At 40.8% G+C, this 26,733-nt stretch overlaps 1 protein-coding gene across 1 annotated transcript; it reads left to right on the top strand.

Moving 5' to 3' along the window:
• Positions 1-26,477, top strand: MTNR1A (melatonin receptor 1A). The gene is made up of 2 exons (XM_066236119.1): positions 1-288; positions 25,609-26,477. Exons 1-2 carry the CDS (start codon positions 51-53, stop codon positions 26,475-26,477), a joined length of 1,107 nt encoding a protein of 368 aa, XP_066092216.1. The 5' UTR covers positions 1-50.
• Positions 26,478-26,733: the final 256 nt, after the last annotated feature.

Genomic DNA, 26,733 nt, shown 5'->3' with positions numbered 1-26,733 from the left:
CGGGCGGCTTGCAGGGCGGCGGGGAGGAGGTCGCCTGCCCCGGCCGCGCGATGGCCGGGCGGCCGTGGGGCGCGCTGCGCGGGACCTTGAAGGGCAACAGCAGCGCGCTGCTCAACGCTTCTCAGCAGGTGCCCGGCGGCGGCGGCGGCGGGGCAAACGCGCAGCCGCGACCCTCGTGGCTAGCCTGCACGCTGGCCTTCATCCTCATCTTCACCATCGTGGTGGACGTCCTGGGCAACCTCCTGGTCCTCCTGTCGGTGTATCGGAACAAGAAGCTGAGGAACACAGGTAGGGGCTCCCGGGGCCGGGCAGCTGGACAGGCAGCCCCCAACTTTTACCCGACGGCAGCCTCTCACCTTTCTGGCCACCTTTCCAGAACGCGGCGCCCTCAGCTGTCAACTGGCTTTTCCTAAGAAAAGTTCAATTCTTTTTCTTAAAATCTGGGAACTTCCGAGTCATTTTTCCTAATAGAGACTGAAGCCCGCGGGTTTATTTCCCCTTAGCCTGCCAGTTCAGGAAGGGTCCCTCCCCCATAAAACGATCAGAAGCCTTCAGTCCCTAAGAGTAGAAAGCTTGGGCAGAGTCGGGTTCTCCGTATTCTACAGAACCACCTCCCATCCTGAATAATTTGCAATTTGTGAGGTTTATTAAATTGAGAGACGCTCGATACAGGTCGCAGAAAGTTCCTCCAAAAGCCCCTACAAGCGCCATCAACAAACTTTTACCAACTGCTTGACTTGATATATAATTTAATGTTGCCAACTTTGTTAAAATAGGAAAAAAATAAGTTGGCAAAATGATAGTGTAGTTATTTTAGTTTTATTGTCAGGCGTAGTTTTCAGTTTTTTTAGCTTCCAATTTCAAAAGAACTTATGTCTCCTAAACATGCTTAGGGGAGTAATGATTATTTTACACTTTAAAAATAGAAATTGTTGCCCTGGCCAGATAGCTTGGTTGGTTAGGTTAGAGCAGGGGTCCTCAAACTTTTTACACAGGGGGCCAGTTCACTGACCCTCAGCCTGTTGGAGGGCTGGACTATAAAAAAAACTATGAGGCCCTGGCCGGTTGGCTCAGTGGTAGAGCATCGGCCTGGCGTGCAGAAGTCCCGGGTTCGATTCCCGGCCAGGGCACACAGGAGAAGCGCCCATTTGCTTCTCCACCCCTCCCCTCTCCTTCCTCTCTGTCTCTCTCTTCCCCTCCCACAGCCGAGGCTCCATTGGAGCAAGGATGGCCGGGGTGCTGGGGATGGCTCCTTGGCCTCTGCCCCAGGCGCTGGAGTGGCTCTGGTTGCAACAGAGGGATGCCCCGGAGGGGCAGAGCATCGCCCCCAGGTGGGCAGAGCATCGCCCCCTGGTGGGCGTGCCGGGTGGATCCGGGTCGGGCGCATGCGGGAGTCTGTCTGACTGATTTTCCAGCTTCAGAAAAATACAAAAAAAAAAAACAAACAAAAAAAACTATGAACAAATCCCTATGCACATTGCACATATCTTATTTTAAAGTAAAAAAACAAAATGGGAACAAATACAATATTTAAAATAAAGAACAAATAAATTTAAATAAACAAACTGACCAGTATTGCAATGGGAACTATGGGCCTGCTTTTGGCTAATGAGATGGTCAATGTGCTCCTCTCACTGACCACCAATGAAAGAGGTGCCCTTTCCGGAAGTGCGGCGGGGGTGGATAAACGGCCTCAGGGGGCCGCTGCAGCCCACAGGCCCTAGTTTGGGGGCCCCTGGGTTAGAGCATTGCCCAGAAGCACAGAGGTTGCCAGTTCCACCCCTGGTCCGGGCACGTACAGGAGCAGATTGATTCTCCTATCTCTCTCTCTCTAAATTCAATAAAATAAACAAAATATAGAAATGGTTGTAATAAAGAGTATAGTTGTAATATACCACTAAAACCAAATTTTGTGCTTCAGTTAAATTTATTTTTCCTCCAGGCAACGACTTGAAATTGGCTTATCCGGGGGGAGCCTGAGAGCACCCAGTGGACCCTGGGTGGTCAGACCTCTAAATGATGATGAGATGCCTAGCTCTTTACTTGGAGGCCAACTTGGTGGTGGAGTGGATGGGGAGAGGAAGGCACTTGGCACTTACGTGTTTGTCAAAAGCAACATCTTTGTTCTAACCAAGCAATTGATCAATGCTCTGACTTTGGCTCCTTTCCCGTGGGGGAGGGGGCATTTATTTCCTTCTTGCTTGAGACAGTGCATAATTTAAGAATCAGTTAATAAGCACCTAATAACGTGAATTGAATTTGAATTAGTCCATTGAATAAGCTCACTTCCTAAATGATTGACTTTAACTAGAGGAATTCCGCCTTCAAGACCAGAAGAAACACAGGTGGCAAACTCGTTGACATAGGTCTTGGTGATGATTTTTTTGAATTTAATATCAAAAGCAAAAGGAACAAAAGCAAGAATAAACCAATGGGACTATGTCAAATTAAAAAGCTGTGCACAGCAAAGGAATCCATTAACAAAATGAAAGGCAACTTATTGAGTGGGAGGAAGTATTTGCAAATTATGTACCTATTGAGGGGCTAATATCCAAAATATATCAATAACTCATACAACTCAGTAGCAACCCCCCCCAAAACAAACAAAACCCAACCCATCATCCAATTGAAAAATGGACAGAAGATATGAATGGATATTTTTCCAAAGAAGACATACAGATGCCCAACAGGTGCATGAAAAAATCTTTTTTTACTCTTTTTTTTTTTTTGGTATTTTTCTGAAGCTGGAAACTGGGAGAGACAGACAGACTCCCGCATGTGCCCGACCGGGATCCACCTGGCACGCCCACCAGGGGGCGACACTCTGCCCACCAGGGGGCGATGCTCTGCCCCTCCGGGGCATTGCTCTGTTGCAACCAGAGCCACTCCAGCGCCTGGGGCAGAGGCCAAGGAGCCATCCCCAGTGCCCGGGCCATCTTTGCTCCAATGGAGCCTCGCTGCGGGAGGGAAAGAGAGAGACAGAGAGGAAGGAGAGGGGGAGGGGTGGAGAAGCAGATGGGCACTTCTCCTGTGTGCCCTGGCTGGGAATCGAACCCGGGACTTCTGCACGCCAGGCTGACGCTCTACCGCTGAGCCAACCGGCCAGGGCCGAAAAAATCTTTAACATTATTAATCATCAGGATCTGCAAGTCAAACCCCCAATGAAATGTCACCTCACATCTGTTAAGCATGGCTATTATAAAAAAGATAAGCAATAACTAGTGTTTGCAAGGATGTGGAGAAGTTTGTACCCTCGTGTTCTGTTGGTAAGAATATAATATATATTGGTTCAGCCCCTACAGAAAAAAGTATGGAGGTTTCTTGGGAAACTAAACATAGACCTACCCTCCCACCCAGCAATTCCACTTCTGAATTTCACATCTGAAGGAAATGAAAACACTAGCTTGAAAAGATACATCCCCATGTTCATTGCAACATTATTTATAATAGCAGAGACATGGAAACAACCTAAGTGTTCACTGATGGATAAAGAAATTGTGGTATATATACATTAGAATATTACTCAGCCATAAAAAGAATGAAATCTTGTCACCGAGGCTGATGTACTGCCAGTCTCCACTGCCCCCTGTATCTCTGGGTTCTGGGAGTCCTCGCTCTGATTATGTATTCATCTGCTTTGCACTCGCCTTACTGCATTTTTGATGGTTCTGATTTCTTGGATTAGGGTTCAGTAACAGGACATTAGTTTTGACTTGTCCAGTACATTACTTTGTCCCCTAAAAAAAGGGAAAGAAAGAAGTTGGGCGAACCATGACAACTGAATCCTTAGGGCAGCCCTGTGGCGGGGTGCCTCTGTCACCCACTTTACACAAGAGAAGCGAGGACACAGACTGGTGGAGCATGATTTAGTTCACAGAAGTTGCTCTGAGCTCATTCTATTTCACTGATACCAACAGTTGCAGCACTTGCAAACTTTGCATTCTATAGAAACTTTCATTAAAAAAAAAAACTATTTACATGCCTGGAACAATTTTATTTCTTCTGTTTTATGGAAAAGAACTTGTGAGAAGTGCTTCTTCCCCACTGCTTAGCATTTTATTTATTTGCTAAGCAATTGTTTGGTAGAGGAGGTTACAAAAGTTGACATTCCTGGAGTTACCTGGGAGCATCCAGTGCTCTTTTACCTGAGAGACTTTTGAACTTTGCTATTTTTACAATTGGGATTTTTGTATTCGGATGTACCACAGTCATAACTCAAACCGTTGGAGGCTTGGATGGATGGTAATTTGAAACAGTGACAAAGATAGTAGGTTTGAATATTGTATGAGTTTTGGGATGCTTTTTAAAAGTTCTTACGATTGTTTAGTCAGTCTATTTCCATTAAATTTATTCTATTAAGGATGAAAAGATGGAGAGAAGATAATGGAAGAAATGAGATCAGAAAGTTAAGACTGTGAAGGCATCATAAGCTTTGCACTACTACTTTCTTTTGGGAATCTGGTGTAATTGCGGTTATTTATGCCCCTCCCCTCCTCTCGGGAGCCTGTTGACATGTGACTCTCAAGGGAAGGAACTTAAAATGTTTAGCAGGCAGAAGTATGTCAGGGACACTGGTTAGAACAGATACGTGCTCCACACGTTCCCCAGTCTTTGGGGCTGGCAAAGCGTCTGCTCTGCCCCTATCCAAAATTTGATACTGGAATTGGTACAACCATGTGTGCATCTTCTGAGTAAATTTCATAGTATAATGGGAAGATTCCTGCACTGCAACCCTACCATTAATATCCTTGCTATTCACTTTGTGATCTGAGAAAGCAATGAAATCACCCAAGCTTCACTTTCCCCATTGGTCAAATACAGCAAGTATCTACCTAGTCTTTTAGCTTCACACAATTGTTGAAATTGCCTAGTGATGCAGGAGGTGCCTCTCGGAAAGGACACTTCGCATAGTTGGCAGGCGGAAATTGATGCACACTTTGAAAAGGATGAAGCAGATCTTGGTATGTTTCCTTTTTTTCTAGGTACCCCTGACAGGGGTATATTCCCTTGTTAAAAATAATTGAACAGCAGGCTAATGATTCATGTACTTTTTTTTATATCTACATCACACTTGAAAACTTTTACTAAAAATATAGCAGGAGTGTAATAATAACTTGCCTATTCAAAGTTCAACTACCTGGCAAACTAACTTCTCTAGAATATAGCCAATGATGGAAATAAGCAAAAATTACAGGCTTTCATCCACACTTGATTGGCTCTGCTTTAGATTCTACAAAACTGTTAGGCTAGTGTCGGGTTTCCATAGATTACAAGTAGTAAGTTAGGGGAAAGATTGACAACTTAAAGAAATAACACATGTGTCAAACAGCGTGGGTTGAAACAGATTCATTAAAGCAGGTCTGAAAAAAACTGAACAAACACAACGTTTTGTGGACAGAAGCAAAAACCCTTGTAGAAGAAGGAAAACACCCTGCTCATCATTAACTGCTCCTGAAAACCACACAGTACAATATGTGTTTATTAATTATGACCCTCAGCCATCAAGGAATGATTCAGTCATGCACAGTGTGTTCTGTCTAAAAAGACAGGGGTGTCATATTAGAAAGTTACCTATTTAAAGTGCTTTATTATTATTTTTTAATTTGGTGTACAGTGGGCTAAACTGTCGATAATGTTTAAAAAAAGTTTCCCAAAATGACTGTGTTCTTTTCAGGTCTATACTGAACATTATGTGTATGCCTCCCACATTACCGTTCAGAGGCCCTCTAGAGTATGGAAAGAATGTGGACTTTGGGCTTCAGAGACCTGAGTGCAAACTTTGGATGCACCAGGGCCATTTTTAAAATGCTTGTCTGTCTTAGGCATGCCTACTTCAAAAAATATTAGTTTTAAATTGAAGCATAATATACTCACAGTAAACTGCACAAAAAATAAGTGTACAGCTGGATGTAATTTTACATATGTATATATTTATATGACCACCACTTTTGAGAAATGATTTGAAATAAGGATGTTGATAGATAGTAGAATATTATCCACAATGTGAACTAGAACTTATGCCAAATCTAGGTACTGAAAACCACCAACTTGAACTTTTTCTCTCTGACCATCCACACGCAGATTGTTGCTTGTGTTAAACTTGACTGTTCTTGCCTCCATTGCTCAATGAAGGCTGAGGCTCACTGCCTTCTCCATTCGCCTCGGCCACATTCACCATCAATTCATCAAATACGCCAGCCTACGTCCCATTGACTGTGTTCATAGCTGTCTTGATTGAGCCCTTGGCCATTCTGTTTATTGTACCCTGACTTATATTTTCTCTTTCCCCTTCTTTCTTTCTCTTTCCTTGCCTTCCTTTTTCTTTTGCTCACTTTCTGTTTCTTGCTCCTTGGCTTCCAATATTTTTTAATCACTGTAATTATATTCGATCTCTTAATAGAGGTCACACTTTTTACCTCTGATTCCTGATTGTGTCTGTTGTCTTTTTACATCAGCAAAAAAGACTTATATGTTTTTATGAACTAATAAACATGTTATATGCTAGAAGTGCACTTATGGGTTTCTCAAAAAATTTCATATGATATTTGGCTCTTATGCTAGCTCACAAAACCAACAACATGGCTGAAATAATACTTGCAATAGCTGGGTCATTTGAGACTTGTGAGCCCCTGTTAGCAATCTGTCTCACTTTGAGTTCTGATTTCTGAGCCCCTTGGGATCCTGCAAAAACGAGAAAGTATGATGTGGAAGAGACTGATGGAAGCTTCAATTATTAACTCAGAAATATCAGGAGACAGCGCAGGGACAAGACATGGTGCTGGAGGGTAAATTTTGCACCAGAGATGTGGTGGAAACAAGTAGAAAGCAGTATATGCAGCTGCTCATCAGTCGAGTGCTCCTTTGTGGGGGCATATACCCTGTAGGCAAGTGTGGAAGGAGCTTGTACAGGGAATAAACCCACAATCTGGACTCCAGGGCTGCTTTACTGAAAGGCTCTGTGGTTGTAGATGAGTCATCATCTCTCTGGGCTGTTTTCACATCAGCAACATGATGGGATTGGAGAGATCTGTGAGTCCTTTCCAAGTCTAGTGTTCTCTGCTTTACATGGTTATTAAACTTGCTATGAATTTGGAGATTTAATGGTGTCAAGTGACTAGCAATAAGGAGAATTGTGGATAGGATGACCTATGAACATAATGATAACAAGCATTACAGATCTAGGAAATGTGTTCTTATGAAAGCGGACCTCATGTGTCCTGAACTATCTTCTTCTCTTGGAACGTATCTGTTAGAGACAAATATCTCTTAATGACATCTGGTTGCTCTGTTTTATTTTCCAAGGAAAGTTAACAAGTTTTAAAAATGTCCCATATAGTTTTTCTCTTCTTAAAGGAGAATGAAGTTACCCACTATGCAGCGTAATTGAAACCTCTTTTGGTGGCCTCCTTCTGGATTGCTTCTCTGGGACATAGGCAGCTTCTCATGAGTTTGGGAGCTAGGGATGCTTATGATGAGTTGAACAACAATGTTCGTGCATGCGCAATCCTCGTGGGTGGGCTGACTTTCATGCCTCTGGGTGGGTCGTGGGGAAGGACAGGCTCTTCCGGGTCTGTAGAGACCCTTCACAATGTAACCACTCAGTAACCACTCAGGAGGACCAGCCTACACAGGCAGCCAACCTGGCCATTCAGTCCGCAGCAGTACCCATCTACAGAACAGCAGAGTTCACACGAGTGAGCATGTCACTGTCACTTAGGTGTTCAGAGGCAGATGGAAGATAAGCACTTACTTCACCATGTGACAAGCATTTCTAAAGTAATCTGACCATCTTTCCTGCAATGTCAATCTCGGATGCCTATATTATTGAAGTCATAAAGTAGGCTGATCACCTGGTTTACCGGTGATTTAAAAGCCAGAGCTCTGTGGGATCTCTACACCCAGAAACATGAAACAAAACAAAATATCCCTATGTGACCCAGTGGCCCAAATCCCAAAAGAAAAGGAAGACAATGCCTTTGGACAATAATTTTGAGTCATTTTGTCCTTTCAAGAGTTTTTTTCATAAAAATCTATCTTACATCTTCTCTTCGTAAATTATACTTTTCTGTGGTGTACTTAATATTCATCAAAATCAGGTATAAGATAGTTGGGATTGTAACAGAGGTCTCACTTCTGGGATATAAGTAATTGGAACAAATAAACACTATTCCTCAACAATCTGTTCGGGTGTCTTAATTGTAAATTGAAACCATTTGTGATAAAACGTAAGCCTGTTTTTATTGTTCTGGTGCATAATTAATTTTGCAAACACAGCTGGCCATCGTCTGGTGAACACTTCTACTTAAAATATGAATATAGCACAGCAGTTATATCAGGGCAACCCCAATTATTAAATAAATTTATTTATTTTTATTTATTTATTTATTTATTATTTTTTTTTTTTTTTTGTATTTTTCTGAAGCTGGAAATGGGGAGAGACAGTCAGACAGACTCCCGCATGCGCCCGACTGGGATCCACCCAGCACGCCCACCAGGGGGCGACGCTCTGCCCCTCTGGGGCGTCGCTCTGTCGCGACCAGAGCAACTCTAGTGCCTGGGGCAGAGGCCAAGGAGCCATCCCCAGCGCCCGGGCCATCTTTGCTCCAATGGAGCCTCGCTGCGGGAGGGGAAGAGAGAGACAGAGAGGAAGGAGAGGGGGAGGGGTGGAGAAGCAGATGGGCGCCTCTCCTGTGTGCCCTGGCCGGGAATCGAACCTGGGACCTCTGCACACCAGGCCGACGCTCTACCACTAAGCCAACCGGCCAGGGCCTAAATAAATTTATTTTTTAATCCTACAATTTATTTTTAAATTTTATTTACTAATTTGTGTTTAGAACACTTTTCAAACTTGAGAAAATTAAAGTAGAAAACTGATAGAATTGCATTTTTTGTCCCACTTATCACACAGATAATTAGGTTCTATTTCTGTGAATAAAGTAGAAAAATAACTCCCCCCATCTTTTTTTTTGTTTAGAGTATCTGATGCTTTGTACTTTCACACACAGAGAAATTCACAGTTTTCAAAGCACTTTTTCAGATTTTATTTTATGTGTCCTTATAACAAGCTCCTCGGACAGATAGAACAATGGAAACCAAAAATTCACAGCTACGTGACCAGTATTTCTGATCCCTATAGACAACCCCGTGTGGTGCAGTCAAAGAGGCAGGGAAATTGAAATCAGAAGATCCAGGCCGAGCCTTAGAATCTGCAGTCTGTTATTTGTAGTATGTTTTGGGTCCAATTACGCAATCGCTCTGAGCCTCCGTTTCTCCACATCTGTCCAATGGGTATACTTATCTCACAGGGATACTAGGGAGATAGACACAGATTCTGCTCACCCATTTATCCTTCCATCTGCCTATGACTTTGAAGTTATAAAACACTATACAAATAATGGCATTAAGTTTACATTAGTAGGCATTCTATAATTAGTTCTTTTTTGGGTCGTTTTTATTTTTTAAATGTTCATTTCTTTTTAAATGTTCACTTATTTTTAAATGTACTTTTTAAAAGTAAGTGGACAATATGAGTGATAAGAAATGAAATCTGTCAGAAATGGAAGGTTTAGGATCTAATTTTCTTTTGTGATACTATGCAAATTCTCTGTCTCAGTTTTTCTTTTTGTAAAGAACACTTATCCCGACAGCAGTTAGGGCTGAGACTCTATTTTAATATCTAACCTCTGAGAGACTGATTATTTCAATATCTAAGCTGTTCTCCAATTTAAAATGAATCAGATCTGGTTAGACATTTATATAACTTACAAAATTATTCTCCTGATAATTCTAGTACCCACCTGACACCATACATAGTTATTACAATATTATTGACTATATTCCCTGTGCTATGATTTACATCCTGGTGACTATTTTGTAACTACTAATTTGTACTTCTTCATCCCTTTTCCTTTCTCACCTAGCCCTCTAACCCGTCTGCTACCTGGTAATCCTCACTCTGTTCTCTGTGTCAGTGAGCCTGTTTCTGTTTGGTTTGTTTGTTTGTTTATTTATTTTTAGGTTCCACGTATAAGTGAAATCATATTGCATTTGTCTTTCTCTGACTTATTTAGCATAATAACTTCTAGGACCACCCACATTTTCACAAATGATAAGATTTCCTTCTTTTTTATGGCCGAGTAATGTTCCGTTGTATATATGTACCACATCTTTTTTATCCAATATCTAACCACTATACTGTACACCTGAAACTAATATAAAATAATATTGACTGTCAACTGTAATCGAAGAAAGTACTGCATAGGCACTGTAGTCAATAACACTGTAATAATTATGTAGGGTGTCAGATGGGTACTAGACCTATAGGGGTGATCACTTTGTAAAGTATACAACTGTCTAATCACTATATTGTATACCTGTAACTAATACTGAATGTCAACTATGATTGAAAAATAAATTTTAAAAAACCGTAAAAACAAATCAACTCTGAAAGCTACCATAATTGTCTCAGACAGGGATTTCACCATTCAAAAAGTCACGACCTAACTTGTCTGTCTAGACTTGGAAAATGGTTTCGAGCTAAAGAAGTCAAGACTTAATGTAATCTCCAATCTGGTACCATCACGCTAACACTGTTGAAATTTCCCTCCTGTATTTCTTCATGATATTTGGAATGATTGCTTCAAGACTATTTTTTACTTTTTAAAGTACTGTATTTTATTGATTTTTTCCCCCCTTGCATGCTCAGCCATTGTTTAAAGTTTTGTGCCATTTTCTTTTCCTGGCCTATGGTAGTACACTATTATGGAACCCTAAATGCTTACAAATTTGTCAGAATAACTGCCAGACTCCCCTGAAAACCTTGGAGCAATGGTTCTAGACTCCTAAATACACGATGGACCTAGGATCTGATTTTCGGCTCTGCTAGCTGGTCACTTCCTGAGAAAGTAGCAATTTTCAGAATGAAGTCAAACATGGATAAGAAAGAGCTTATCTTCTCTAGCTCTCAGAGTCCTTTTTCTCTTGGTAATTTTGAAAATGAACCGAAGATAAAATAGTTCTAAATGAAACCTCGTACTTTTAGTTCTCACTAACCCTTGATGGTTCTGTTTTTTAACTTTTTATTTTTTTTAAATACCTGCTTTGAAAAATATTTTTCTAGAAGTCATTTTAAATCTTCATAGAGTCTCTGGGGCTTGTTCTGCTCATCCTTTATTAGCACCTTTTATAAATAATAAGGCCAATATTTGAGATGAACAGTAAGATTTTTACAAGGTGCCGTAAATTTCTCCCTGTTTTTCCTAAGTATTTTTAAGTTGCCCAGCTGACAGAAATGTCTTATCTTCTATAAAAGACATCCACACACTCTCAGGATTTTCTGGGCCACCGAAGAGGCAATTAGTAGGTTGTTTTATAAGAAGCACTGTTGTGTGCTCAGAACTCCGCATGGGGTCACCAGGGTCATCCATTCCCCTTCCACCTGGTGGTTCTCTAATCAGCACCCTAACATTTTCACCTTTCCAAAAGGTTGGTTCACCAAGTCTACCTGAAACCTGAGGACTTGATGTGGGTAGCTTAAGAAATTTTAGTGAAATTTAATAAGGTTGCAAATGAGAAATTAACTTTTGGATTTTCTGGTTGAGATGTTCTAAGATTATTTTTTCTTCAGAGCTATATACTCTGGGCAATCACATTGAAGGAATTTGTCTTAAAAAAAAGAATAAGGAAAGGGTCCTGGCCGGTTGGCTCATGGTAGAGCGTGCAGGAGTCCCGGGTTCGATTCCCGGCCAGGGCACACAGGAGAAGCACCCATCTGCTTCTCCACCCTTCCCCCTCTCCTTCCTCTCTGTCTCTCTCTTCCCCTCCCACAGCCAAGGCTCCATTGGAGCAAAGTTGGCCCGGGCGCTGAGGAAGGCTCTGTGGCCTCTGCCTCAGGCGCTAGAATGGCTCTGGTTGCAGCAGAGCAACGCCCCCTGGTGGGCGTGCTGGGTGGATCCCAGTCGGGTGCATGTGGGAGTCTGTCTGACTGCCTCCCCGTTTCCAACTTCAGAAAAATACAAAAAAAAAAAGGGAATCTACTCAGTGCTAAATATTATTCAGCCAATGGAGGGTAATTTTTAAGCTTATGGCTTAAAAGAGTGTCTACCTGCTTTGCTATTATTGAGCACTTTGGGTGTTTATTGGGTTGATCATTCATTGGGATACATATTTAGTGCATACCCGCAGCATAAGACACTACAAATGGTCAGAAAATTCTTGTTTGTCAAAATGCAAGGCACTGTGTTAAAATTGTATACAACATGGCATGTTTTCAAAGAGATTACTTTCTATCATGGCACTTATAAAATGTTTGTTCTTCAATTTTCAAATAAAAAATGTAGAGTACAAAGAGATGACTGGAAACATGTTTATACAGCGGGGAAACTTTTCAAAAGAAATTTGAAAGTTGGATGGTGTAGGACGGTGGCTGGAGCTCCAAGTACATAGTGATGAGAATCTGTAAAAGATGTTACCTCAGGATGGAGGAAAAATGGGTCATACATAGGAAGTGTGAAAGCTACAGCACACATGAGGCAGAAGTCATTAGAGGACCTCAAAGAAATTAGTCACTAACAGGGACAAAGCATAGCTGTTTGAGGATAATGCACCAGCCCCTATCTTTTGAAGAGATAATACAGTCTGAGAAATACCTATTGGATATGGCCCGAGAGCCAGCCTGCTAACTGAAAATTTAAATAATTTTCTCACACGGCTATTAAATGGCGGACAAGAAAAATTTATAATCAATAATTAATACTTAGTTTTTTATAATTTTGTTAACATGTTTAGAAACACAAAACTCTTTCTTTTTGTGATCTTGAAAAGAGACAACGTGCATTTCTCCCTCAGGCATCCGCTCCTCTTTTCCTTATTTAAACACCTGTTGGGTGTCTCCTGCGTGCCAGGTCTAGGTTAATCACGGAGCGTGGGCCACAGTTCTGAGGCAAGACAAACACTATTCCAGTCAATTCATTTTTCTTTTAAGATACGGTTTAAATTTGTACAGTATTTATAATTTAAGAGTGTGTTTGCCATTAAAAAAAAGTTTTCATTTTATTTGTACCTTTTGTTACTTACTTTATTATTTATTAGCTTACCATTAACTTTTTTCTCCATTGGAGTTTGGAATACTTTCAGATATTCTCATTTGGGGGTATGTGTAGGTAATATAGTCTTATACCAAATAAGTTTTATAGAAAGGTGGTGTTTTATAGATAAAGATAAAAGGAAGCTTACTCTCCACAGAACCAGCTGCCAGACGGCAGGGGTGGGGAGTCCTCAGATAGTTCAGTCACTTAGACGGAGGCAGACTTCTGTGCTCATGTGTGGGGTCATGTTGGTTTGATGCTGGAAGCATATGTACTGCGCATAGTGAGGATGAAAGGTGGAAGAGAAATATCAAGGAGCATGTAGAGTCTGTAATGTCAGACCATAAGGTTTATTTGGTTGGTTGTTTCTGTAAGATAGCATTGTAAGTTCTTCCACTTTTTATACCGGAAGCTGGTGACCTCTTTAGAAAACTACCCAACCTCATCACAGAGCTGAAGGTCTATCCTAGGTGGCCTAGAAACCCAACGTGAGAGCAAGGTTGGAGGTTCGGCACTCATGTTTTATTGAGGGAAAGCTCTCAAGAAGAACCTGAAGGAAGTGAGGGGAATGGGCTTGGGCAAAGGAGAGAGTCAAACAAGAATGGGATCTCAGGTGAAGCTTAGGTTTGGCCCGGCCATGAGGCTGAGGCTTCTGGGCCTAAATCCAACCGCGGAGTTGCCAGCACGTGAGGCAAGAGGGCTGGCCTTTCGTACTCCATGTCGGTGGTCATCCTTGTCTGTTCAACTGAGGGCAGTCCTCTGGACAAGGATGCATCTCAGTCAAATAGAATTACTCAACACACATTCAAATTTCAGGGATAAGTGCACTAACCTAGCAAAGGAGACCTGGGGCGGGCACCAGCAGCGGCTGCTCTAAGACCTATGAGGCAGGGAGAACCCCCAGAGGCAGACAAGAGGCAAGCTTGCCATAGTAACAGGCTCCCAGAACCAGAATTTTGAAAAGCACACAGAAGAAAATTAGTTCTCCTTGGATTAAATCATTGCACAGATTTGATTATTACCTAATTAAAAACAGGTAAAAACTGTTAATAAAAATCTTGAAGACTTCAACTTTGCACAGTGTTATATTAGAAGATAGATTTTTCTGTAATTCACATAGCAGCAAAGTGATGCAAAACTATTCATTCAAATGGAAATCAGCATGAGACTTGCAGAACATGGGATTTTGTTTTTTAAAGAAGAAAAATAACAGATAAAAAAAAAATGAGAATCTGGCCCAGGATAGGAATTCTTGTACTCTCTCTCTCTCCGAGCTAAGATTCCCCTAGTTAGTGAGGGAGATGCTACAGTACCTACTGTCCTGATTGAACCGATGAGTGTTAAGAAAAAATGTGGCTTCTGCTTTACTCCCACTTTCCAGACATTTCTTTGTGGACCATGTTAACCCATAACTATGCCAGGAAGAAAATTCTGGGAAATGTAGTTTCAGCTTAGTTAAATTGACACAATACAAACCCACCACAGTGCACCCCTTGGCAATGTGGCATCCATCTATATATCTCTATTAACCATACTTAACTTCCAGATAAAGGAAACACCATAATTATGCTTCTACCTAACATAATGCAACCATCCCTGTAAAACTGAATACATAGAAACCGTCTCCCCAAAAGATAACAGTCTTTTTGTTCATCATTGCGTGATATTCATTATTCTAGTTGAATCACATTCCCCATTTGATATCTTGTAATTGAAATACTGAGATGTGAAGTTAAATACTAACACATGTTAGATGACAGGGGGAATAGAAGAGGGAAAAAGACAAACAAAATAACCTCCTCACACAATACAACAAAACACAACACAACACAACATAACACACACACACTCCACACAAATATAGCAAATGTGATAAAGCTTCCGAGTGAACCACCTGATAGCCACATCTGCAGAGACTCTGTTTTTTTCTCCAGACACTTTTAATATGAAATTAGTTCAAAAAATTTAAATTAATGATTTAATTAATATAATTACTTGAACAGAAAAGAAGCACAATTACTACTAAATAAATGGAACAGAGGATTAAAGCCATGAAAGAAGTCTATGATATCATTTGTGATTTTGTTTGTAAGTTCTTTTTAAAGTAAATCTGTATTAGGACAGTTTGTCATCATGACATTCTGGGTAAAAATATACTGTTTTGATGACGATTTAATTTGTAGCTGAATTTCACATATTATACTTATTTTTAAAAAATCAAATATGTTGGATTAAAATTTAACAAAATGTGCTCACTTTTGAATATAAGTATACAATTGAAGTTGATCTGTCGGGGGAAATAAATTTGCTTTTATTACTTTAATTTGGCTTAGTATAACCACTTTTCAAAGAAGTCATTTCATGACAATTTATCCAAAACACCTAATTAAATGGCAAAAACTTGCTTTTTTTGGTCATGACTGCTATTTTATTTTACTTATTTGTAACATTTTTTAGAGAGAAAAATAAAAATAATAATATAGGAACTTCAAGTATAAAAGCTATTTTATTTCAGATATTGGGCAATAACAGTTTATTTTATCAATCATTTGAGCAAAAGTCTCAACTGGGTAGTATTCAGGATACAAATAAGAAGACCATCTCAGGGGACTACGGTATAGAAACATAGAAAAGGCAAGTTTGCAAATGAATATAATAAAAAGCAAGACACGTAGTCCTTCCTCCCGCCATGTTTCTCCCACCCGTGGAGCTCAGCTTCTGCTTGATGCCTCTCCTCTCTCTGTGCATACTCTTGCTGTACTTCTTTCTCTCTGTAGTAATCTTGTCTGTTTTTCAAAGATCAAGAATCCTAGGATCCTAGTCTGTTTATTCCTGTTTTCCCAGCACATGTCATATGCACTTAATAAGTTTTTTTAATATATATTTTTTATTAATTTTAATGGGGTGACATTGATAAATCAGGGTACATATGTTCAGAGAAAACATCTCCAGGTTATTTTGACATTTGATTATGCTGCATTCCCATCACCCAAAGTCCAATTGCCTTCCGTCACCTTCTCACTGGTTTTCTTTGTGTCCCTCCCCCCCAACCCTCTCCCTCTCCTCCCCCCCTCCCACCCTGTAACCCCCACACTCTTGTCCGTGTCTCTGAGTCTCATTTTTATGTCCTACCTATGTATGGAATCATATAGTTCTTAGTTTTTTCTGATTTACTTATTTCGCTCAGTATAATGTTATCAAGGTCCATCCATGTTGTTGTAAACGATCCAATGTCATCATTTCTTATGGCTGAGTAGTATTCCATAGTATATATGTACCAAAGCTTTTTAATCCACTCGTCCTCTGATGAACACTTGGGCTGTTTTTAGATCTTTGCTATTGTGAACAATGCTGCCATGAACACGGGGATGCATTTCTTCTTTTGAAACAGTGCTATGGTGTTCTTGGGGTATATTGCTAAAAGTGGGATAGCTCAGTCAAAAGGCAGTTCAATTTTTAATTTTTTGAGGAATCTCCATACTGTTTTCCACAGAGGCTGCACCAGTCTGCATTCCCACCAGCAGTGCAGGAGGGTTCCCTTTTCTCCACATCCTTGCCAGCACTTATTCTGTGTTGTTTTGTTGATGAGCGCCATTCTGACTGGTGTGAGGTGATATCTCATTGTAGTTTTAATTTGCATTTCTTTAATGATTAGTGATGTTGAGCATTTTTTCATATGTCTATTGGCCATCTGTATGTCCTCTTTGGAGAAGTGTCTATTCATTTCTTTCACCAATTTTTGATTGGATTGTTTGTCTTCCTGTTACTGAGTTTTACAAGTTCTTAATAAATTTTGGTTATTAACCCCTTATCAGACGTATTGTCGAATATGTTCTCCCACTGTGTAATTTGTCTTTTTATTCTGTTCTTATTGTCTTTAGCTGTGCAAAAGCCTTTTAGTTTGATATAGTCCCATTTGTTTATCCTAGCTTTTATTTCACTTGCCTGTGGAGATAAAACGGCAAATATATTGCTGCGAGAGATGTCAGAGCTTATGCCTATGTTTTCTCCTAAAATGCTTATGGTCTTACGGTTTACATTTAAGTCTTTTATCCATTTTGAGGTTATTTTTGTGAATGGTGTAAGTTGGTGGTCTAGTTTCATTTTTTTGCAGGTAGCTGTCCAATTTTCCCAACACCATTTGTTGAAGAGGCTGTCTTTACTCCATTGTATTTCCTTACCTCCTTTGTCAAATATCAGTTGTCCATAAAGGTGTGGGTTTATTTCTGAGTTCTCTGTTCTGTTCCATTGATCTATATGCCTGTTCTTATGCCAGTACCAGGCTGTTTTGAGTGCAATGCCTTTGTAGTATAGCTTGATATCAGGAAGTGTGATACCTCCCACTTTATTCTTCCTTTTCAAGATTGCTGAGGCTATTCGTGTTTTCTTTTGGTTCCATATAAATTTTTGGAATATGAGATCTATATCTTTAAAGTATGTCACTGGTATTTTAATTGGTATTTTAATCGGCATCGCATTGAATTTATAAATTACTTTGGGTAATATAGACATTTTAATGATGTTTATTCTTCCTAACCATGTGCATGGTATATGCTCCCACTTGTTTGTATCTTCCTTGATTTCTTTTATCAATGTTTTATAATTTTCCGAGTACAAGTCGTTAGTCTCTTTAGTTAAATGTACTCCTAGGTACTTTATTTTTTTGGTTGTAATAGTGAAGGGGATTGTTTCCTTAATTTCTCTTTCTGATTGTTCATTGTTGGTGTATAAAAATGCCTCTGATTTCTGAGTATTAATTTTATATCCTGCACCTTGCTGAATTCATTTATCAGGTCCAGTAGTTTTTTGACTGAGACTTTAGGATTTTCTATATACAATATCATATCATCTGCAAATAATGATAGTTTTACTTCTTCTTTTCCAACTTGAATGCCTTTTATTTCTTCTTCTTGTCTGATTGCTGTGGCTAGGACTTCCAGGACTATGTTGAATAAGAATGGTGAAAGAGGGCACCCCTGCCTTGTTCCTGATCTTAAGGGGATTGCTTTTAATTTTTGCCCATTGAGTATGATGTTGGCTGTGGGTTTCTCATAGATGGCTTTTATCATGTTGAGGTATGTTCCCTGTATTCCCACTTTGCTGAGAGTTTTGATCATGAATGGGTGCTGGATTTTATCAAATGCTTTTTCTGCATCTATTGAAATTATCATGTGGTTTTTCTCTTTCCTTTCATTTATGTGATGAATAACATTGATAGATTTGCAAATATTGTACCAGCCTTGCCTCCCCAGAATAAATCCCACTTGATCATGGTGTATGATTTTTTTCATATATTGTTGGATCCGGTTTGCTAATATTTTGTTGAGGATTTTAGCATCTAAATTTATCAGGGATATTGGCCTATAATTTTCTTTCTTTGTGTTGTCTTTGCCTGGTTTTGGAATCAGAACTATGCTCGCCTCATAAAAGGAGCTTGAAAGTCTTCCTTCCTCTTGAATTTTTTGAAATAGCTTGAGAAGGATAGGAGTTAGTTCTTCTTTGAATATTTGGTAGAATTCACTTGTGAAGCCATCAGGCCCAGGACTTTTCTTTGTTGGGAGTTTTTTGATAACTGTTTTGATCTCATTTGGTATAATTGGTCTGTTTAGGTTTTGTGATTCTTCCAGACTGATTTTTGGAAGATTGTATGTTTCAAGGAATTTGTCCATTTCATCCAGGTTGTCTAGTTTTTTGGCATACAGTTCTTCATAGTATTTTCTTACAATACTTTGTATGTCTGTTGTGTCAGTTGTTATTTCTTCCCTCTCATTTCTAATTTTATTTGAGTCCTCTCTCTCTTTTTCTTGGTGAGTCTAGTTAAAGGTTCATCAATCTTGTTTACCTTTTCAAAAAACCAGCTCCTAGTTTCATTGATCCTCTGTATTGTTCTTTAGTCTCTATGTCATTTATTTCTGCTCCGATCTTTATTATTTCCTTCCTTCTACTACATTTAGGCTTTACTTGCTGTTCTTTTTCTAGTTCTTTTAGATGCAGGGTTAAGTTGTTTATTTGAGCTTTTTCTAGCTTCTTAAAGTGTGCCTGTAGTGCTATGGACTTCCCTCTCAGTACTGCTTTTGTTGTGTCTCATAAATTTTGAGTTGTTGTATGCTTGTTATCATTCATTTCTAGGAATTTTTTTTATTTCTTCTTTGATCTCATTCTTAATCCATTCGTTATTTAACAACCTGCTATTTAGTTTCCATGTGTTTGAGAATTTTTGAGCTTTTCTGTTGTGATTGATTTCTAGTTTCATGCCATTGTGATCAGAGAAAGTGTTTGATATGTTTCTAAATACCCCACAGGGTCCCCCACCACCACCACAGTCCCTAACACATAGTCCACTGCCATCTCCCATTTTTCCTCTCTCCCTCCCAGCCACATGCACTGAGGGCCCCTGGGGGCCCTGTCCCAAACTACCCCTTCCACCCAAGCCCCCTTGCCTTCCCTTCTGTGTACAGCTAGCATCTTGATTTCTTCTCCCATCGCCCCCGCAATATCCAGCCGAGGCCCTGCACCCCTTTCTCTGTTGCACCCTATCGCTTCCCCCTTCCTGCTGAGGTCTTTGGACCTCCGACACCGTCCCTGCCCCTCCCCTAGGAGCGCAGGCCCTTCCCCTGCCTTGCCCAGCCTCGTTCCATCCCGGGGACCAGGCTCCTCCCTCTGTCTAGCACCCCCCCCCATACGCAATACGGCAGCCTCACGGGGTTTGGAGGAGTGGGCCGGGGTCCTGAGCAGCCTTCGGCTTCCCCTTGCAAGGGCCCGCAGTGGCGGCGGCAGCACCGAGAGATTTCCGGGAGCTCCGGGGCCAGCAGAGCTGGGGACGCCGGCGTGGGCTGCTGGGGGGCATGAAGGGGCGGTAGCCAGTTCTTCTTGAATATTTGATAGAATTCACTTGTGAAGCCATCAGGCCCAGGACTTTTCTTTTTTGGGAGTGTTTTGATAACTGTTTCAATCTCATTTGTTATAATAGGTCTGTTTAGGTTTTTTGATACTTCCAGATTAATTTTTAGAAGATTTTATGTTTCAAGGAATTTGTCCATTTTATCTAGGTTGTCTAGTTTTTTGGCATACAGTTTTCATAGTATTTTCTTACAATATTTTGTATTTCTGTTGTGTCAGTTGTTTTTTCTCCACTGTCATTTCTAATTTTATTTATTTGAGTCCTCTCTCTTTTTTTCTTGGTGAGTCTGGTTAAAGCAGGGGTCCCTAAACTACAGCCCACCGGCCACATGCGGCCCCCTGAGGCCATTTATCTGACCCCCGCTGCACTTCCGGAAGGGGCACCTCTTTCATTGGTGGTCAATGAAAGGAGCACATTGACCATCTCATTAGCCAAAAGCAGGCCCATAGTTCCCATTGAAATACTGGTCAGTTTCTTGATTTAAATTTACTTGTTTTTTATTTTAAATATTATATTTGTTCCCGTTTTGTTTTTTTACTTTAAAATAAGATATGTGCAGTGTGCATAGGGATTTGTTCATAATTTTTTTTATAGTCCAGCCCTCCAACGGTCTGAGGGACTGTGAACTGGCCCCCTGTGTAAAAAGTTTGGGGACCCCTGGGTTAAAGGTTCACCAATCTTGTTTACCTTTTCAAAGAACCCGTTCCTGGTTTCATTAATCCTCTCTATTGTTTCTTTAGCTTCTATGTGATTTATTTCTGCTCTGATTTTTATTATTTCCTTTCTTCTACTACCTCTGGGTTTTACTTGCTGTTCTTTTTTTAGTTCTTTTAGATGCAGGGTCAAGTTGTTTATTTGAGCTTTTTCAAGCTTCTTAAGGTATGCCTGTAGTTCTATGAACTTTGCTCTCAGGACTGCTTTTGGTGTGTCCCATAAATTTTAAGTTGATTTATGCTCATTATCATTCATTTCTAGGAATTTTTTCATTTCTTTTTTTATCTCATTGTTAACTCATTTGTTATTTAATATTGAATAACATAACATGCTAATTAGTTTCCAAGTGTTTGAGTATTTTTTAGTTTTTCGGTTGTGGTTGATTTCTAGTTTCATGCCATTGTGATCAGAGAAAGTGCTTGATATGATTTCAATCTTCTTAATTTTGTTGAGACCACTTTTGTGCCCTACCATGTGGTCTATCCTAGAGAATGTACCATGAGCACTTGAAAAGACTGTTTATTCTGCTGCTTTAGGGTGAAAGGTTCTGAAGATATCTATTAAATCGAGTTGATCTAGTGTGTCCTTTAAGTCTGCTGTTTCTTTGTTAATTTTCTTACTGAAAATCTATCTAGTGATGTTAGTGGGGTATTGAAATCCCCTTCTTTTATAGTATTGCTGTTGATCTCACCTTTTAAATCCATCAAAGTCTGCTTTATATATTTAGGTGCTCCTATATTAGGTACGTAGATATTTTTAACAGTTATATCTTCTTGTTGGATTGCTCCCTTTATCATTATGCAGTGGCCTTCTTTATCTCCTACTATGTTATTTGTTTTAAAGTCCATTTTGTCTGATATAAGTATTGCTACCCCAGCTTTTTTTTTTCATTTCCATTTGCGTGAAATTTTTTTTCCCATCCTTTTATCTTCAGTCTATGTGCATCCTTTGTTTTAAGGTGTGTCTCTTGTAGGCAGCATATGTATGGGTCCTGTTTTCATCCACGTAGCTACCCTATGTCTTTTGATCAGATCATTTAATCCATTTACATTTAAGGTTATTATTGATATGTCCTTGTTTATTGCCATTTTATTCTTTAAAACTGTATTCCTCTTTTGCTGTATTCTTTTTTCCTCTTTGATTTGTTTACAACAGGCCCCTCAGCATTTCTTGCAGCACTGGTTTGTTTGTAATGAATTCCTTGAGGTTTTTTTTTGTCTGGGAAGCTTTTAATTTCTCCTTCAATTTTAAATGATAGCCTTGCTGGATAAAGTAGTCTTGGTTGTAGGTTCTTGTTCTGCATTACTTTAAATATTTTTTGTCATTCCCTTCTGGCCACAAGTGTTTCTGTTGAGAAGTCAGAAGTCATCCTTATGGGGGCTCCTTTGTAGATGATAACCTTTTTTTCTCTAGCAGTTTTTAATATTTTCTCTTTATCACTTAGCTTTGGTATTTTAATTATGGTGTCTTGGTGTAGATTTCTTTGAGTTTCTCTTTAATGAAGTTCTTTGTGCTTCCTGAACTTGTGAGATGTTTTTCTGCCTTAATTTAGGAAGTTTTCAGCCATGTTATGTTTGAACAAAGTCTCTATCCCTTCTTCTTTCTCTTTTTCAGGAACCCCTATGATGCAGATGGTATTTCTCTTCATGGTGTCACTGAGACTCTCTTAGAGTTTCCTCAGACTTTTTGAATCTCCTTTCTTTTTTCTGCTCTGCTTCTGTGCCTTCATTTATCTTGTCCTCTAACTCACTGATTCAATTCTCAGCTTCATCCATCCTGCTTTTAACTCCTTCCATTGTGTTCTTGATTTCTAATATTGTATTTGTCATTTCTGACTGATTCATTTTTATTATTTTAATGTCCTTTTTTATATTTGCTATCTCTTTATTTAGGTGTTTGTAATGACCATCTATTGTTATTCTAATATCTTTGAGCATCCTAACAATCGTTATTTTAAACTCTGCATCTGGTAATTTGGTTGTATCTGAATCATTCAGGTCCTTTTCTGGGGATATCTCTTGATTCATTTGTGTTGCATTTCTCTGCCTTCTCATTTGTCTGTGTAAAAGAAGGTTTTGGCCACTGAAGTCCACTGGGTGTGGCCTCTGTGTTCCCTAGTTGTAATCTATCTGCAGACCCGCTACCCCCTCTGTTGCTGCTGCCTAGGGCATTGAGGTATGTGCGTTGCCAGTGCCAGTCCACTGGGGTTGTTGCTGTTCTTTCCACCTCTCCTTCATGGGAACAGCTGTGATCACATGCTCAGGTGAACAAGCCTCAGTGGCCTCAGCTTTCGCCCTGCCCCCGCAGGTGGGTTTGTGCTTGGCCTTGAGGGCAGGGGTGAGCACCTTTGCTCAGTTGCAGATCTCTGCCTGATTCCAGGCTTTTGCCACGTCCCTGCAGGAGGAGCCTACTTGTGGGACGGCTGCAAGCCTTGGCTCCATGGGCGGGTGGGACTGCATGCCAACACTCCTTTGCAGGACTCCACCCGTTCTGGGCCTTCGCTTTGCTCCCGCAGGAGGAGCCGACTTCTGCATCATGCCACAAGCCTCGGTTCTGCAGGTGGGGCAAGGCTGTGCTACTGCACCCTTGTTCAAGGGCAGGTCTTCACCCCTTCCAGTGCTCCTTTCCCTCCCCCACAGGCTGGATTGCAGGTGGCCCACAGCTGTGCTTGACCACTTTTGCACGTCCCCTCTTTCCTAGCTGGGCAATACCGAGCTCACACATGGGCCTCAGTTGTGGCCAGCTGGCTTCAGCCCTTGCCGACAGAACCGTGCTTCCAAGTCCCGCCACTGCCCACCCTCCGACAAGCCCTAAGCTGTGTGTATGGGGGGCGCTGCAGTTCAGACCCTAATATTCAGTACTGTAGTCCCAGAAGCTCCCTCTTTCTAAGCGACTCTGCTCTAAATACTGCAGGAGAGCTTGTTTGGCTGGTATCCTGCTTCCCTTTGCTAGTATTGCTGTTTCCAGGGGAAATATTCACTTCAGATTTGGGAAGTGACTCAGCCCAGGGGTTAGGGTGGCTGTCCCTCAAAGTGTTTCTGCCTGTGCCTCCTAGATTACACTATCTTCCTGCTGCTTCAGTCCGCTCCTCTCTCCCCATCCCCTGGAGCCCTGGGTGAGTGGTTATGAGAGAGGTTTTCTGAGCGGTCCCTTTAAGAAGAATCCTGGGTCTGAGAAATCAGTCTCTTTCTCACAAACGGTATCCTGACTTGTTTCCAGCTAAATACTGTCCATATGCTTCTTCTAGGCTCTGGGGCCGCAGGCTGGGGCTTTGTTCCTGGGGCTCAGGACCCTCCCCTCTCTGCTAAACTCGCTTCCCACCACATGAGTCTCTCCTAGCTGCCATTCTCTCCAGGGGGTGGGGGGAGTCTGGGCAGCCCTCTCCACGTTTCCGCTTTTCCTGCCAGTCTCAGTGTGCCTTCTTCAGTGTTCCTTGGTTGAAGAGTCCTCTTAGTTTATTCCAAAGTTGGATTTTCCAGATTATGGTTCTTAAAATTAAGTTGTAATCCACTTTGGTTCTGGGAGGTGGAAGTTGGTACGTCTGCCTACCTCATTGCCATCTTGTCTCTCCTCCCTGGGATCTTTATAAAGGGTAGATTCTGATTCAGAGATCTGAATGGGACATGAAATTCTGCATTTCTAACACATGCCTCGGTGATGGTGACGCTGCTGGTCTGTGGACTGCACTTTGAGTCAGTACAGTGTGAACATAGCAAACTGGGTCAGTGAATCAAAATCAATCAGTTTTTATTGAATGGAATTAGTATAATTTAATCCAAATTAACAATGGTATAAATAAAGTGATCTCTGAACTTTCAAAAGAAGAAGTTCTTCCACATGGTTGGGAAAATAAGTAAAATTTGGGGTAATTTTTATTTCAAGTGGATTTGGGGAAATGAGTAGCATTTTAGAAGTTAGGGAAAGGAGCCATTCAAGGTACAAGGAGCAGTAACAGAGGCAAATGAGTCACTGACGTGAAGGACAGACTAGCCAAACATCTCATAAAATTAGACTAGAGTCCTTTTATATTTTAACTTTAAAATGTGTTATGTTAATATAGAGAATTATCACTTAATCTGAATATTTATGGCTTAATTTTAGCACCTTAAGTTCTCTATATATCTAAAAATCTTTTGACCTTTTCCTTTGGAGTGAGGTGAGGAATTTGTAGAATCCCAGCGACATTTATTGAGCACTTTCTGTGGGTCAGATACTGCTCAGCACTTGACATAGATTGCCTCATTCAGTCCTCATCAGACCCTTATGGAGAAGATATTACCATTAGTCCTATCTTAAAGAAGAGGAGACTGGAGTTTAGTGAGAAAATGTCACTGACCCCAGTTAGATAGCTAGTAAGGGCTGAAACCAGTAAGTATTCTTACCCAAATAGCTGAGGACAGAAACCCTTTGACTCTTAGCTATTATTATGTGATGAATAAGAATCCACTGCTCTCCAAAAATAGAAATTACAGGCCTATGTATGAGCCATTGAAGAATTAGAGAGGGGTAGAAGGCCTGGACCTTGAGGAAGTTATGGCCAGCTGGAGAAATAACATGATGCGCACTTTCTCGGTTAATGCAGACATTACGAGAACAAAAGATGGGATAAGAGTACACCTATCGCATCAACTCAAGAATTTTTAAAGCACAAGAGAAACCAAACACTTTGAAAGACACGGTTTTGAAGATAGACTATGCCTTGCTCTGGGGGTGTGGGAATTTGTAAACCATGGAATTGACAAGAGCAGCAAATGAAAACAGTGTCCACGTCACTCAATCTGTAGTAGCTGTGATGTCAGGGCATCCGTGTTATGAAAACAACCTTTTTTTTTTTAACTGTGAAAGAAAATGAATGCAATCCATGAAATACTGGTATTAAACTGTATCCTCTAAATCCTTCTCTTTTAGGAAACATATTTGTGGTGAGCCTGGCATTTGCAGACCTGGTGGTGGCTGTGTACCCGTACCCCTTGGTGCTGACGTCCATATTTAATAACGGGTGGAACCTGGGCTATCTGCACTGCCAAATTAGTGGGTTCCTGATGGGCTTGAGCGTCGTCGGCTCTATCTTCAACATCACTGGCATTGCCATTAACCGTTACTGCTACATCTGCCACAGTTTCAAGTATGACAGGCTGTACAGCAACAAGAACTCCCTGTGCTGTGTGCTCCTCATATGGATGTTGACGCTGGCGGCCATCATGCCCAACCTGCGTGTGGGAACACTGCAGTATGACCCCCGGATCTATTCCTGCACCTTCACGCAGCCTGTCAGCTCCACGTACACCATCGCTGTGGTGGTTTTCCATTTCATAGTTCCCATGGTCATCGTCATCTACTGTTACCTGAGGATATGGATGCTGGTTCTTCAGGTCAGACGGAGGGTGAAACCTGACCACAGACCCAGACTGAAACCACAGGATTTCAGGAACTTTGTCACCATGTTTGTGGTGTTTGTGCTTTTTGCCATTTGTTGGGCTCCTCTAAACTTTATTGGTCTTGCAGTGGCTTCAGACCCTGCCAACATGGTACCCAGGATCCCAGAGTGGCTATTCGTGGCCAGTTACTATATGGCGTATTTCAACAGCTGCCTCAATGCAGTTATTTATGGACTACTGAACCAAAATTTCAGGAAGGAATACAGAAGAATTCTAGCCTCCCTGTGTACAGCCAAGATGTTCTCTGTGGATAGCACTAATGATGTAGCAGATAGGGTTAAATGCAAACCCTCTCCATTAATGACCAACAATAACCTAATAAAAGTGGACTCTGTTTAAAAAAGCAAAGATTTACTAGCAAGCTGTGCACCATGCTCAAGCTCTTACTAATTTTCACATTTGCTTCCCTCTTAATGGATGTCTAGAAAAAATATGGTTGAAGAAACGTATGCTGTTAAGAGGTTGCCTCTGTACTTTCTGAGCTAATGTGTTATCAGCCTTTTGAACAAATCTAATTCTTATCAAGAGAAATACAGAGATACATGTTAATTGAAGAATATGGTTTAGAAACAGAAGGAGATAATTTTAAGCAAAA

Source organism: Saccopteryx bilineata, chromosome 6 (assembly GCF_036850765.1).
Source record: "Saccopteryx bilineata isolate mSacBil1 chromosome 6, mSacBil1_pri_phased_curated, whole genome shotgun sequence".
Taxonomy (NCBI): domain Eukaryota; kingdom Metazoa; phylum Chordata; class Mammalia; order Chiroptera; family Emballonuridae; genus Saccopteryx; species Saccopteryx bilineata.
The sequence above is the reverse complement of the archived record's forward strand: the minus strand, read 5'-3'. Positions and strand labels throughout refer to the sequence as shown.

Excerpts from the sequence above, each read along its gene's own strand:
- MTNR1A (XM_066236119.1), top strand. The coding sequence starts at position 51 with ATGGCCGGGCGGCCGTGGGGCGCGCTGCGCGGGACCTTGAAGGGCAAC. Across the intron at positions 289-25,608 it reads CAAGAAGCTGAGGAACACAG|GAAACATATTTGTGGTGAGC; the intron begins GTAGGGGCTCCC and ends CTTCTCTTTTAG.